Raw genomic sequence first — 15853 nt, 5'->3', positions numbered from 1 at the left:
CTTTTTACACAACAACATGGAGAGAAAGAGAAAAAGATACTTATCTTTGATACATTTTGGAACTTTTCTGACATTAATCATATACAGTTGAAGTCGGAAGTTTACATACACCTTAGCCAAATACATCTAAACTCAGTTTTTCACAATTCCTGACATTTAATCTTAGTACAAATTCCATGTCTTAGGTCAGTTAGAATCACCACTTTATTTTAAGAATGTGAAATGTCAGAACAATAGTAGAGAAAATGTTTTATTTCAGCTTTTGTTTTTTTCATCACATCCCCAGATGGTCAGATGTTTACATGCACTCAATTTGTATTTGGTAGAATTGCCTTTAAATTGTTTAACGTGGGTCAAACATTTTGTGTAGCCTTCCACAAGCTTCCCACAATAAGTTGGGTGAATTTTGGCCCATTCCTCCTGACAGAGCTGGTGTAACTGAGTCAGGTTTGTAGGCCTCCTTGCTCGCACACGCTTTTTCAGTTCTGCCCACAAATGTTCTATAGGATTGAGGTCAGGGCTTTGTGATGGCCACTCCAATACCTTGACTTTGTTGTCCTTAAGCCATTTTGCCAAACTTTGGAAGTATGCTTGGGGTCATTGTCCATTTGGAAGACCCATTTGCAACCAAGATTTAACTTCCTGACTGATGTCTTGAGATGTTGCTTCAATATATCAGCGTAATATTCCTCCCTCATGATGCCATCTATTTTGTGAAGTGCACCAGTCCCTCCAACAGCAAAGCACCCCCACAACATGATGCTGCCACCCCGTGCTTCACGGTTGTGATGGTGTTCTTCGGCTTGCAAGCCTCCCCCTTTTTCCTCCAAACATAACGACGGTCATTATGGCCAAACAGTTCTATTTTTGTTTCATCAGACCATAGGACATTTCTCCAAAAAGTACGATCTTTGTCCCCAAAGTACGTTCATCTCTAGGAGACAGAACGCGTCTTCTTCCTGAGTGGTATGACGGCAGCGTGGTCCCATGGTGTGAACGTGGTACCTTCAGGCGTTTGGGAATTGCTCCCAATGATGAATCAGACTTGTGGAGGTCTACTATTTTTTTCTGAAGCTGATTTCTTTTGATTTTCCCATGATGTCAAGCAAAGAGGCAATGAGTTTGAAGGTAGGCCTTGAAATACATCCACAGGTACACCTCCAATTGACTCAAACTTCTAAAGCCATGACATAATTTTCTGGAATTTTCCAAGCTGTTTAAAGGCACAGACAACTTAGTCTATGTAAACTTCTGACCCACTGGAATTGTGCTACAGTGGGTCAGTGAAATAATCTGTCTGTAAACAATTGTTGGAAAATGACTTGTGTCATGCACAAAGTAGATGTCCTAACCGACTTGCCAAAGCTATAGTTAGAACTTGTTGAGGATAAGGGGAAGTATTTTCACTTTGGATGAATTGCGTGCCCATAGTCAACTGCATCCTACTCTGTCCTAGATTGCTAATATATGCATATTATTGGATAGAAAACATTCTGAAGTTTCTAAAACTGTTTGAATTATGTCTGTGAGTATAACAGAACTCATAGGGCAGGCAATCTTCCAAACAAGAAGTGAAATTCTGAATGTGGGTCAACATTGACGTCATCGCCCCCTCCTTTACCAACAAGATATGGATCTGGTAGCACTTCCTACGCCTTCCACTAGATGTCCTCATTCAGTAGAAAGTGGAATGAAGCATTTGCTGTGAACTTTGACCGAATTGGAGGGGAAATAGTCACTGTCCCAACAGAATGCCATTTTCCTGTGGCGCATTTCTCTGTGGGTGCCACCGCCGTTCCATTTGGCTGCAGCTGAAAACGTATGATCCGGTTGGAACATTATTGGATATATATGAAAATAACACCCTGAAGATTGATTCTCTACTTAGTTTGACCAGTTTATTCGACCTGGAATATATCTTTTTGAAGTTTTCGTGCGAGTTGTCCTGGACCAGCAGTCAGTTTTTGGGCACGTGAGCTGAAAGTGGTAGCATATGCAGCTAATTGGACACTAGTATTGGACATTAATGGAACAAAACAACAATTTATTGTGGAACTAGGACTCCTTGCACTACATTCTGATGAAAGATCATCAAAGGTAAGGAAATATTTATGATGTAATTTCGTATTTCTGTTGACTCCAACATGGCGGAGAAATACTTTTACGTCTGAGCTCTGTCTCAGATTATTGCATGGTAGGCTTTTTCTGTAATGTTTTTTAAAATTCTGACACAGCAGTTGCATTAAGAACCAGTGTATCTTTGATTATATGTAGAACATGTATCTTTAGTCAAAGTTTATGATGAGTATTTCTGTTATCTGGCGTAGCTTTCTATAATTCCTCCGGATATTTTGGAGGCAGTTCTGAACATGGCGTCAATGTAAACTGAGATTTGTGGATATAAATATGCATATTATCGAACACAACATAAATGTATTGTGTAACATGTCATATGAGTGTCATCTGATGAAGATTTTCAAAAGGTTAGTGATTCATTTTATCTCTAATCCTACTTTTGTGGCTATCTTTGGCTGGAAAAAATGGCTACGTTTTCCCTTTGATTTGGTGGTGGTCGAACATAAATACATGTTGTGTTTTCGCTGTAAAACATTTTAAAAATCGGACATGATGGGTAGATGAACAAGATGTTTATCTTTCATTTGGGGTATTGGACTTGTTAATGTGTGAAAGTTAAATATTTCTAAAGAATATTTTTGAATTCCCTGCGCCACCTTTTCAGATGAATGGGAGGGTGGAGTTCCCCTCGGGGAACTACTTGCCATAACAGGTTTAATAACCAGCAATTTGTGGTGTGGTTGAAAAATTTGTTTTAATGACTCCAACTTAAGTGTATGTAAACTTCCAACTTCAACTGTACTTTGCACACGAATCGCTGCACCTTTGAAATAAGAAATCATTAATATATTTACGTGCAAGTTCCTTTATTAAGTCGGAACCAGCCCTCGTTAGGAAGGTTGTTGGCCTTTCAGTGGAAAACTGTATGGCTCTGATTGCCCAAAAGGGGTATCCCTTTTCTTGTCTTCTACTGTTGTTCACTCTGGAAGATAACTAATCAGCCATGTCGACGGTTCCCATTGGTGATGAGCTTAGTAGAAAAGTCTAATTTAGATTCCCTTTTCTAGATATTTGACTCGATAGCTGTCTCAGTGGTTGTCTGGGAGGTGAGCTTCTCGCCTACACCTCGTGTTGATTATTCAGGATTCATACTACTATGGTCTTGAGATGCAGCTTGCCGTCTCTCTGGTCTAAAGGAAGGTGAGTTTATTTCTTCACCTCGTGTTGAGGTTCAAAGTTCCAACCATTTCAAACATGTAGCTACTGCCTCACATTTTCTGGTCTAATGTTAATTTCGTTACCAAGCTTTTTCATGCACTTTGGCCGAAAAGGACAGTTCCATCAGTCTGACATGCTCTCCGACCTCACTCGGGGCTTGGCTACTTACTTATGCACAGTTTATAGGAGATAGATTCTCTTATACCTCCTAAAACCACATTAATATCTTAACAACAATACTTTAATCATTTTTCATATTATATGCACAATGTATTAGATGGAAACTTGACAGATAACGGGGATTTACTTTCCAAGTTACAGTTTTTTGTCCATAGAGTTTAATGACATCACAAAATGAAAACCAATGTTACATTCATTTTCCATAGCTCTCCACTGACCATTCCCCACATTCTTATGTTAGAATTATTGTTCCATTAGACCGTGTTAGAGTTTCGGGGGGAAAAGTTAACAGAGAGCATTACTTGGGTTAAATATTGGAGGAGGAGAGAAAGTCTACTTACATTTACGACAGGGCTCCCTCCTCCCCTCTTTAGTGGGTGAGAGAAGGTCTGGTTATTGTCAACCATTGCCAGGCTGATCTGACCCATTGTAATCCTCACAGGACAGTCATGACAGTAAGCTCCTCGCCCTGGTAGATCTTGCACAGGGCAAAGATGACGATGTGCTTCTGGCCCTCCACGTTGATGACGCGTGAGTAGCAGTTGGGCTCGCACAAGTGGTTGATGAAGCGGTCCGCATTGCTGCGCATCGTGGCGTCCACCACGTCAAAGTCATCAATACGGAACATGTAGTAGCCGATACCCTGTGGAGGAAGGAGGGAAAAGAGACAGGGGACTTAGTTTTAATTTAAGGAACATGTATTATGTTGGTATCAATAACATGTATTTATTCAAACCCACAATTATTGGATCCACCAAATAAGGTCTCGTTGGGATGAACCATAGGATTTATGTCGTCTCCGCAAACACACTCTGGACTGATTGAACACCAGTTTCCATAGCTAATCTCCTTGGCTATTCAATTTATTTATTTAAATCTATTTTTATGTATTTATTATCTGACGCTAAGTCAATGGGAATTCATGTCACTCATTTTGCAGCAGAATAACAGCCTTCACTCTGACACTTCTTGAGGAAGACTTAAAAAGGGAGAAGCAGGAAATATAAACCATGACTCTGTCCCTAGTTTGCTGTGACAGCTGTAGAGAACCACAGTGACTGCTTCCTCTCCAGGCAGACCACAAATGATCTATTGTGGGGTCAGTTGGCCACATCACTGAGAAGCACATGAGCTCTTTAGCCCAGACTCATGATCATAGTCACAGGCTCTGGGGACCAGGACTAGTTGTGTGCTGACCTGTAGACGCCTACAGCCTCCTTAGATGTCCTCTCCAGATATCTGAAGTGCATGGCCATGGGGAGGTCCAAGCTAGTGGCACGTCTAGGAGAAAAGGGATAAGCAGAGAAGATGACGATGTGCTTCTGACCTTTCACATTGAACTCTGAGAAAAGAGTCACTAGAGACTAAGACACAAGGGTAGAACACATTTGTAACGTTGCTTGTTTGGGGGAGGTAGTTGCAGAAATGACGGAAAGGTTTAGTCCAACCACAAAGAACACTTTAGGGGAGTTACAAATACAGGAATGGACAACATTTCAATAGTGAATTAGTCACAGCTATAAAAACGATTGTGTAAACCTGTAGCTGTACAGCTGGCTCCTTTGTTACTCATCAGGCTGAAGGAATACATTGATATGTCTACCAACTAAAAATGGATCATTTGTTGATGTGAAAGTTGTTTTTCAAAGGAACAACATTTGCGGCCACGTAAAACAAGTTCTAAGAATGTTCCGCTAGACAAGATCTTTCATGGACTAGCTACTGCAGTAGTATTTAAGCCAAAGTTTCCTTTTTTAAGATATTAGCTAGCTTCCTTTGCGATGGCCAGCATACAATAACTCTGTAATCTGACCTTGTGGATTTGAGTGGGACTTCATCCTCCTCCTCATCGTAGTGGTTGATGTCAGGGAGCTGTCGGTGCTGGGAAGCCAGGAAGTTGAACATGTCGAAGGTGGACTTCCTGTAAGAGAAGACAGGAACAAGGTGTTACGTTAAATTGTACAGTATGCAGACTTTCTTTATCATAGTTATTTTGCCCAGAACTGGTTTAGAATTTGGAATGTGGACATCACCCACACACTCTTCATATGTTAATGAAAGGAGCAGCATAGACGTCATACAGGTCTTATTTCCAGCTTACTCAGACTGTGGAGTTGGAGTTCACACTCACATCGAAACACAACAGCCACAGACATCCTTTGTTCCTCTAAACCTGACAGCTGTTTACATTCAAAACAGACATTTCACCAATACTCCACACAGAGACTAGCTTCCACTTTGAAGTTGAAAACCACCTACAGAGGGGAACACCCAGATTCTCTAGACATTTGCTAGACAGTGGTATGGGTTGACCAACTGCAAGGTGAGGACAAAGTAATACATGTTTTCACCATTACACTTGTGGTGATTCACCAATTCTCTGAAATTTCGACTAAGACTCATGATACCTAGGAAGTGTTGGTTGAAATATTAACAAGATATGTAAGATGAGTATGTTAGACAACTTGGACTCAATTTCTGATTTACATTCCAAAAAAAACTTCCCTTGTGATTTCTATATTTAACTTCCAGGGCACCTGTAGTGGACAGAACACAGGGACACTGACCTGAGGTAGACCTCAGAGCGGGCACATCTTGAGGGGTTGTCAGGCAGGTCCTCCTCTTGGCTGATCTGTTTAAAGAAGCGGAAGGCGTGGCTATGGCAGCGGCGGGCCCCCTGGAGCTGCTCCACCAAGAAGACCACCGTGTTGTGGAGCAGGCCCAGCATACGGACACCTGTCATCCCAGAGAAGGACAGCTGCCTAAGCCTGACCCCAGCCAGCGCCCCCTGGACAGTTTATCACTACCCTCCAGGCCACTGAGGGAAAGGAGGTAGAAGAAGAATGGAGAGAGAGAGTAAGGTGTGAGTAACACAGGATAACACAAAAATGTAATTCATATGGAAATTAGCCTACATTTTGTGCTAGATGGTTTATTACACAAGTTAATTCTAGCCAAGTACGAGAACAAGTATTTTTCATAATCTTATGTTTAGTCACATGTAGAAATAGTGGGTATTTGTACAGAAATCATTGCCTTGAGTGTTGGGAAATGTAATTATTTCTAAATGAACACTCCACAGATAAGACACATGCAGTCTATTAATTTGCCCTTTCCTCCCTGAAACCTCACCCCCTATGCTGTCTGTCTCCACACTGAAGCCATCATCGCTTTTGATCTCGAAGCGAAGGTGGGGCTGGTCTCGGCTGGGGGGACACTCATCGTCCTCGTCTGATGGCAGCAGCTCATCATCTGAGCCTGATACAGCACCTGGCAGGATGGAAATACCACAGGGTATTTTCAAATCAGGCACACTTATTTACAGGTATAAGAAGTATCATCAGTCATCATCATCCAAGTCATCGTCATACAGGCATACTGTTCATACGGTACCATTACACATAAAGTGGGGAGAACAAGTGTTTGATACACTGCCGATTTGCAGGTTTTCCTGCTTACAAAGCATGTAGAGGTCTGTATTTTTATCATAGGTACACTTCAACTGTGAGAGACGCAATCTAAAACAAAAATCCAGAAAATCACATTGTATGATTTTTAAGTAATTAATTTGCATTTTATTGCATGACATACAGTGGGGCAAAGTATTTAGTCAGCCACCAATTGTGCAAGTTCTCCCACTTCAAAAGATGAGGCCTGTAATTTTCATCATAGGTACACTTCAACTATGACAAAGAAAAAATCCAGAAAAATCACATTGTAGGATTTTTAATGAATTTATTAGCAAATTATGGTGGAAAATAAGTATTTGGTCAATAACAAAAGTTTATCTCAATACTTTGTTATATACCCTTTGTTGGCAATGACAGAGGTCAAATGTTTTCTGTAAGTCTTCACAGGGTTTTCACACTGTTGCTGGTATTTTGGCCCATTCCTCCATGCAGATCTCCTCTAGAGCAGTGATGTTTTGGGGCTGTTGCTGGGCAACACGGGCTTACAACTCCCTCCAAAGATTTTCCATGGGGTTGAGATCTGGAGACTGGCTAGGCCACTCCAGGACCTTGAAATGCTTCTTGCGAAGCCACTCCTTCGTTGCCCGGGCGGTGTGTTTGGGATCATTGTCATGCTGAAAGACCCAGCCACGTTTCATCTTCAATGCCCTTGCTGATGGAAGGAGGTTTTCATTCAAAATCTCACGATACATGGCCCCATTCATTCTTTCCTTTACACGGATCAGTCGTCCTGGTCCCTTTGCAGAAATACAGCCCCAAAGCATGATGTTTCCACCCCCATGCTTCACAGTATGTATGGTGTTCTTTGGATGCAACTCAGCATTCTTTGTCCTCCAAACACGACGAGTTGAGTTTTTACCAAAAAGTTCTATTTTGGTTTCATCTGACCATATGACATTCTTCCAATCTTCTTCTGGATCATCCAAATGCTCTCTAGCAAACTTCAGACGGGCCTGGACATGTACTGGCTTAAGCAGGGGGACACGTCTGGCACTGCAGGATTTGAGTCCCTGGCGGCGTAGTGTGTTACTGATGGTAGGCTTTGTTACTTTGGTCCCAGCTCTCTGCAGATCATTCACTGGGTCCCCCTGTGTGGTTCTGGGATTTTTGCTCACCGTTCTTGTGATCATTTTGACCCCACGGGGTAAGATCTTGCGTGGAGCCCCAGATCGAGGGAGATTATCAGTGGTCTTGTATGTCTTCCATTTCCTAATAATTGCTCCCACAGTTGATTTCTTCAAACCAAGCTGCTTACCTATTGCAGATTGTCTTCCCAGCCTGGTGCAGGTCTACAATTTTGTTTCTGGTGTCCTTTGACAGCTCTTTGGTCTTGGCCATAGTGAAGTTTGGAGGGTGACTGAGGTTGTGGACAGGTGTCTTTTATACTGATAACAAGTTCAAACAGGTGCCATTAATACAGGTAATGAGTAGAGGACAGAGGAGCCTCTCAAAGAAGAAGTTACAGGTCTGTGAGAGCCAGAAATCTTGCTTGTTTGTAGGTGACCAAATACATATTTTCCACCATAATTTGCAAATAAATTCATTAAAAATCCTACAATGTGATTTTCTGGATTTTTTCCCCTCATTTTGTCTGTCATAGTTGAAGTGTACCGATGATGAAAATTACAGGCCTCTCTCATCTTTTTAAGTGGGAGAACTTGCACAATTGGTGGGTGACTAAATACTTTTTTGCCCCACTGTAAGTATTTGATCACCTACCAACCAGTCAGAATTCTGGCTCTCACAAACCTGTTAGTTTTTCTTTAAGAAGCCCTGCTGTTCTCCACTCATTACCTGTATTAACTGCACCTGTTTGAACTCGCCAAGACCAGAGAGCTGTGTAAGGACATCAGGCATAAAATTGTAGACCTGGACAAGGCTGGGATGGGCTACAGGACAATATGCAAGCAGCTTGGTGAGAAGGCAACAACTGTTGGAGCAATTATTAGAAAATGGAAGAAGTTCAAGATAATGGTCAATCACCCTCGGTCTGGGTCTCCATGCAAGATCTCACCTCGTGGGGCATCAATGATCATGAGGAAGGTGAGGGATCAGCCCAGAACTACACGGCAGGACCTGGTCAATGACCTGAAGAGAGCTGGGGCCACAGTCTCAAAGAAAACCATTAGTAACACACTACACCGTCATGGATTAAAATCCTGCAGCGCATGCAAGGTCCTCCTGCTCAAGCCAGCGCATGTCCAGGCCCGTCTGAAGTTTGCCACTGACGATCTGGAAGATCCAGAGGAGGCATGGGAGAAGGTCATGTGGTCTGATGAGACAAAAATAGAGCTTTTTGGGCTAAACTCCACTCGCATTGTTTGGAGGAAGAAGAAGTATGAGTACTACCCCAAGAACACCATCCCAACCATGAAGCATGGAGGTGGAAACCTCATTCTTTGGGGATGCTTTTCTGCAAAGGGGACAGGACAACTGCACCGTATTGAGGGGAGGATGGATGGGGCCATGTATCGCGAGATCTTGGCCAACAACCTGCTTTCCTCAGTAAGAGCATTGAAGATGGGTCGTGGCTGGGTCTTCCAGCATGACAACGACCCAAAATACACAGCCAGGGTAACTAAGGAGTGGCTCTGTAAGAACCATCTCAAGGTCCTGGAGTGGCCTAGCCAGTCTCCAGACCTGAACCCAATAGAAAATCTTTGGAGGGAGCTGAAACCTTTTTGAAACCTGAAGGATCTGGAGAAGGTCTGCATGGAGGAGTGGGCCAAAATCTCTGCTGCAGTGTGTGCAAACCTGCTCAAGAAGTACAGGAAACGTGTGATCTCTGTAATTGCAAACAAAGGTTTCTGTACCAAATATTAAGTTCTACTTTTCTGATGTATCAAATACTTATGTCATGCAATAAAATGCAAATTAATTACTTAAAAATTATACAATGTGATTTTCTGGATTTTTGTTTTAGATTCCACCTCTCACAGTTGAAGTATACCTATGATTTTTTTAAATACAGACCTCTACATGCTTTGTAAATAGGAAAACCTGCAAAATCGGCAGTGTATCAAATACTTGTTCTCCCCACTGTAAGTACCTGAGTATTTGTTCCAGTCAGTCAGGGCACTGCGACACAGTTCTGTTGTTTACCTGTGTCCCCCCCTAGTCGAGGTATAGACAGGCATTGCTAAAGGCCCTGGCCTGTGAGGAATACAAGAGAAACACTGAAATCGACTGACTACAGGCTGAATATCAATCACTTTATCAGATACACACCTTAGGGCAGAAATGCAGTGATGACAATTGGAGATTGTGGTTACTACATGATTCCATATGTGTTATTTCATAGTTTTGATGTCTTCACTATTATTCTACAATGTAGAAAATAGTCAAAATAAAGAAATACCCTTGAATCAGTAGGTGTTCTAAAACTTTTGAACGGTAGTGTATACAGTGGGGGAGGTTTGGTAGCAGGGAGGACAACTCCGGTTGTAGACTCGGGAGGGTTGCCAAGGGGTGACTGATCTGGGACAGGGCTTCCAGAGTCTGCACTTAGACCATTTGTTGTCGTTTCAACATCAAGCGGAGCATCTTCCGTTTGAGCTGGGTTCTGGACTTGACTGGCGCTCTTCAGTTTGAGCCCCGTCCATGGTTGTCATGCTGGCATCACTCTCCATCCCATTGTCTATGCCGTCCAGCTGAGGGATAGATCTTGAGGAGGGAGAGGCAGGAGCCTGGGGCGGGTCCCTGGAGCCTGTGCGACTGACCACAGCGCGCGTGGAGTCAAAATAGTGCTCCATGTCCTCATCGGAGGAAGTGTTCCCCCAGTCTTGCCTGGTGGATGCAGCTGAGCGGGTCAGGGCTGTATGTGTTTTCCCCTTGCAAAACTCTGGCTCCCAGAACTCCTCTTGATTGTCGTCGCCCTCCACGTCTATCTGGGCACCACAGTTCATGGCCACTCCCTCATTCACTAGCGTCTCCTCAACCTCAAGCTCAGTCTTCAACTCAGAGGCCATGGCCACGTCAGAGTCCTCGTGGAATTGTGTGAAAGAGCCCCTAAGTGGTGAGGTGCTGTTAGATACAGGGTTATCCTCCGGTTCTGGGGAAGCCAGGAAGTTGTGTGGTACCTCCACTGAGTCTGACTGGTTCAGGTCAAAAACAGCCAGGGTCTAGGGGAGTGCTGGACAGTTGGGGAGAGGGAGAGGCAAGGGAAGCTGCCCACACTGTCTTCCCACGGTGGCTGGGGAAAGAGTCCTGAGGTAGAGTGAGTCATGTTCCCGGGGCAACGGGCAGAGGAAGCACTTCGACCTCCGACAGGGCGGTCAGAGGGAGAGGTCAGGAGGATATCAGTAGCACCGATTGGAAACAGCGGAGATGTGGGTACGGAGGCCTTGGGATGCATGGAGCCCCCAGTGCAGAGGACAATTAGTCCAGGTGCAGTTGGAGAGCCCAGGGGTGGGGAGGACATGTCCCTGCGGGTTTGGGACTGGGGGCTGTGGCGACGTGGGCCTACGCGTCTCCTCCAGGTCACTGATGGTCAGCATGTGGTGGGGTTTGGAATCCTGCGGAGGAAAATCAGATAGCAGTAAGGCAACTGAACAGACACACAAACAATCAATGCTTTATGGGTAATATCTATAAATCACTCAAAACCTGACACTTAAGAGTTCTAACAAAGTTTATTTTTTCAAACCCAGATATGTTTTAGAAAACAACATCAGCCAACCACAGAACAGATGTCCGTCCCCGGGAACAGTCCTCCAGTTGGTCTCCTGATTTTGGGCCTTGCCCCTTGGTCAAGTTTAGGAAGTGGAGCCGAGAAGCTGGGAGTAGTGGGTCGGGAATGTGCCACATCAAACTCTTGGGCATCAGATTCTAGAGGTGAAGCAACAACAACTCTGTTTCCTATGCCACAGCTAAGTCTTGCCAATATCCACGTTGCAGTGTAAGAAACAGTCACACATTCACATTAATATTTTATACTGAACAAAAATAGAAACGCAACGTTCAACAATATCAGATATTTAAATAAACTCATTATGCCCTAATCTATGGATTTCACATTACTGGGAATACCGATATGCATATTTTGGTCACAGATACCTTAAAAAAAAGTAGGGGCGTGGATCAGAATACCATTAGAGTATCTGGTGTGACCATTATTTTTTCCTCATGCAGCGCAACACATTTCCTTCACATAGAGTTGATCATTAAGTTTGCTGAGGACACAACAGTGGTAGGCCTGATCACCGACAACAATGAGACAGCCTATAGGGAGGAGGTCAGAGACCTGGCAGTGTGGTGCCAGGACAACAACCTCTCCTTCAATGTGAGCAAGACAAAGGAGGCAATTGTGGACAAAAGGAAAGGCGGGCCGAACAGGCTCCCATTAACATCAACGAGGCTGTAGTGGAGCGGGCCGTGAGTTTCAAGTTCCTTGGTGTCCACATCACCAACGGTCTATCATGGTCCAAACACACCAAGACAGCCGTGAAGAGTGCACGACAACACATTTTCCCCCTCAGGAGACTGAAAAGATTTGGCATGGGTCCCCAGATTCTCAAAAAGGTCTACAGCTGCACAATCGAGAGCATCCTGACTGGGTGCATCACCACCTGGTTCGGCGGGTAGTGCGTACGGCCCAGTACATCACTGGGGCCAAGCTTCCTGCCATCCAGGACCTATATACTATGTGGTGTCAGAGGATAGTCCCAAAAATTGTCAAAGATTCCAGTTACCCAAGTTCTCTCTGCTACTGCACGGCAAGCGGTACTGGAACCAATTCTAGGACCAAAAGGCTCATGCTCAATGGGTGACATGTCTGGTGAGTATACAAGCCATGGAATAACTGGGCCATTTTCTACTTCCAGGTAATGTGTACAGATCCTTGCGACATGGGGCCGTACATTATCATTCTGAAACTTGAGGTGATGGCGGTGGATGAATGGCATGACAAGGGGCTCAAGATAGCATCATGGTATCTCTGGAGCATTCAAATTGCCATAAATAAAATGCATTTGTGTTCGATATCTGTAGCTTATGCTTGCCCACATATGTGGACATTCCTGCAGTCAGCATGCCAATTGTATGCTCCCTCAAAACTTGAGACATCTGTGGTATTGTATTGTGTGATAAAACTGCACATTTTAGAGTGGGCTATTATTGTCCCCAGCACAAGGTGCACCTGTCTAATGATTATGCTGTTTAATCTGCTTCTTGATATGCCACACCTGTCAGGTGAATCGATTATCTAGGCAAAGCAGAAATGCTCACTAACAGGGATGTAAACCAAATATGCTTTTGAGCGTATGGAAAATTGCTATGATCTTTACATGTTGAGCTTATATTTTTGTTCAGTGTAGTAGTGAGGGTTTGATGCAGTATTGTGTTACCAGGACTCCCACCTGACTGGTTGCAGAGGGGCTGTGTGCTATAGTGTTATTCTCTCCCTTGTCAGGCATCTCTTCAGCAGGTTTCTCAGGGACCGGAGGGCGGACCTCACGGATCGTACACGTGTATTTGCATCGCCGCAGTGGGTTCACCATGCTCCAGTACCCACAAGAACACCTGGGGAAAGGGGAGGAGTTAAAAGAAAGGAAGTCATACAAAACCAAGTCGTATCATGCATATTTCTGTTTCACTATGAATTTCTGCTACTTACCGGTAACCCACTGGGAAGAATTTTCCTTGCTTTGCAGACAGCTCAGTCAGCATACCTAGCTTTTCAATCTGCAAAGAGCCTGAAATCAGAAAATAATAATGATTAGATGGGCAAAACCCATGACCAGTCCTGCGTCCACTGCACTGTGATTCCTGTCCTCAAGTGAGCTAAAAATAACAATGTAACGTGTCAAGAAAATATACCAATCATCAAATTGATCCAGTCCGGTCCGGTCAAGAACGTCCTGCGAAGACTGATCCCATCAAAGTCCACGTACATCCTGCGATTCACCTCAAACCCTTGGTCGGTGATGATCTGCAATGGAACAAGAACAAATGTACACATGCGTGAGGAAACTCATTCAGATGTTTAAAAAAACAACAGTCCCACTGCTGAGTAGTCCCAGGACTTTACCTTGCCACTGATGAGGTTTCTGTGTTTGTAGCAGTAGACCTTCTTATCGTCCTGGAATACACAGTTGCGGGAGCGGGCACACATGAATTGGTAGTTGCTCTGGCAGGAGGAAAGACAGCAGCCCCCTGTGGCACCTGTATGGTTACAGCACTGAGAGAACAAGATACAGACAGGTATCTTCCAGGAGGAGAGAATAGGGGTGGATAATGAGTTTGAGAGAGTTGGACAATGATACACAAACTATAGCAGCTGGAAAAACAAGAATTCACTGCACAAAAAAGTGGAAGCCTCATAGGTACCAAATGGAGCCGATGATTCAACACCAATATTACCCAGTCCAAGTTCTGCAACCAATTGGCACCTGGAATTGGTCCCATCTATCCCTCGTTACCACAAATTAGTATTAGTAGAAGTGCAGTCACTCTGCTGGTCGGGCAGACAGGCAGGACCTATTCCCAGACAGTATGCCACCCGGCGCAAGTTGAGAGCAATGATTGAAACCACAAATTAGTCTCCCGCTGTCTTATTGTATTGTGAGTTTCACCTCTGACTCCGCTGCCACAATTCATAAGTCACTTTTTCAAGATCCTGGCCATAAATGTTTATTTTCTTGCTCACATTTAGTTTCCCTTTTTGTGTCTCATGCTGCTCTGCTGAACTTACACTTTAAAACTTTCCACACCTTCTCAGGGGATGCCTTTTTCATATGGAAAACTGCAATATAGAAAATGTAATAAAATAAAATCCCTGTTATCTTTTCTGTTTTCCTTTTAGAGCAAACAAATCATTGGAATTACTTTTTCAGAAAATATATAAGAAACTATTAACAAATCATGTTAAAATAACGTTCATTAATATTTAATGAACATCCAAGTAAACATTGATTCCCTCACGTTGATGAGGTGAGTGATCGTGAACGTTCTCCCCTTGAGCTCTGGTCTGGACCATCATGGTGGCTTTGGGCTGGTTAGTGATGGATGTCTGCCGGCCCCGTGGACCCTCCTGTATGGTCCCTGTGGAACCCTTGGCCTCAGCACTAGGGGCCTCTTTAGCCCTTGTCAACATACTATAGCTGAAGGTGAGGTGCCAGATATGGGAACAAGGTTGATGGCAGGGGAGAGACTCCCAGTCATTCAATACCTAAATAAACACAAGAGCATGTCAAAAACAATTATAAACTGGTTGGTTCGAGCCCTGAAAGCTGATTGGCTGACAGCCATGGTATATCAGACCGTATTCCATGAGTATGACAAAACATTTATTTTGAATGCTCTAATTACGTTGGTAACCAGTTTATAATAGCAATAAGGCACCTCAGGGGTTGTTGATATAATGTAGAACACAGGAACCTTTGAGTACTTGGTCTTGAAATAACCAGCAGGACATGAGATCCCAGGTATCATTACATGTCCTACCCGAAATGAAGCATGTCTGGACTTCTGTTAAGGTAAGATCCCAGGTGCATATTTTTCCAAAGCACCACCCAATCTTGGGGGTTCGGATCATAATATGGTTCAGCTCATCCCAATCTACAATGCGAGAGAAGGCTAAAAAGGTGGAAATTAAAACCTGGACTCCTAAAGCCCTCCAGGACTGACTGGGCGGGACTGATGGACAGTGCCGATGACCTGGAAGAGGCAGTGGATACCGTCTCGGATTACCTCTGTTTGTGTGAGGATCTCGTTATTCCCAAAAAGAAAGTCAACATCTTCCCCAATAATAAACCATGGGTAACTCGGGAATTAAAATAGCTCCTCAACCAGAAAAAAATAGTGTTTAAATTGGGTGGCAGTAAAGAGGAAAGGAAAAATATTTAGAGGCAACGCAAAGCAAAATCATGAAGTGCAAGACAGCATACAAAGACAAATTAGAAAACCTTTTC

The 15853-nt window shown here is 43.7% G+C and overlaps 1 protein-coding gene across 1 annotated transcript; it reads right to left on the bottom strand.

Moving 5' to 3' along the window:
• Positions 1-3910: 3910 nt before the first annotated feature.
• LOC112244276 (histone-lysine N-methyltransferase 2B-like) lies at positions 3911-6285 on the bottom strand. Its single transcript, XM_024412024.2, has 4 exons — positions 6042-6285; positions 5288-5395; positions 4668-4755; positions 3911-4117 (listed from the first exon to the last, which is right to left on the bottom strand). Exons 1-4 carry the CDS (start codon positions 6215-6217, stop codon positions 3911-3913), a joined length of 579 nt encoding a protein of 192 aa, XP_024267792.1. The 5' UTR covers positions 6218-6285.
• Positions 6286-15853: the final 9568 nt, after the last annotated feature.

This window comes from Oncorhynchus tshawytscha, linkage group LG03 (genome assembly GCF_018296145.1).
Source record: "Oncorhynchus tshawytscha isolate Ot180627B linkage group LG03, Otsh_v2.0, whole genome shotgun sequence".
Classification (NCBI taxonomy): Eukaryota; Metazoa; Chordata; class Actinopteri; order Salmoniformes; family Salmonidae; genus Oncorhynchus; species Oncorhynchus tshawytscha.
Note: the sequence above shows the minus strand (reverse complement) of the source record. Positions and strands in the feature narration are given on the sequence as shown.

Excerpts from the sequence above, each read along its gene's own strand:
- LOC112244276 (XM_024412024.2), bottom strand. The coding sequence starts at position 6,217 with ATGACAGGTGTCCGTATGCTGGGCCTGCTCCACAACACGGTGGTCTTC. Across the intron at positions 4,756-5,287 it reads GTCCCACTCAAATCCACAAG|ACGTGCCACTAGCTTGGACC; the intron begins GTCAGATTACAG and ends CTTTTCTCCTAG. Across the intron at positions 4,118-4,667 it reads CTGTAGGCGTCTACAGGTCA|GGTATCGGCTACTACATGTT; the intron begins GCACACAACTAG and ends CTTCCTCCACAG.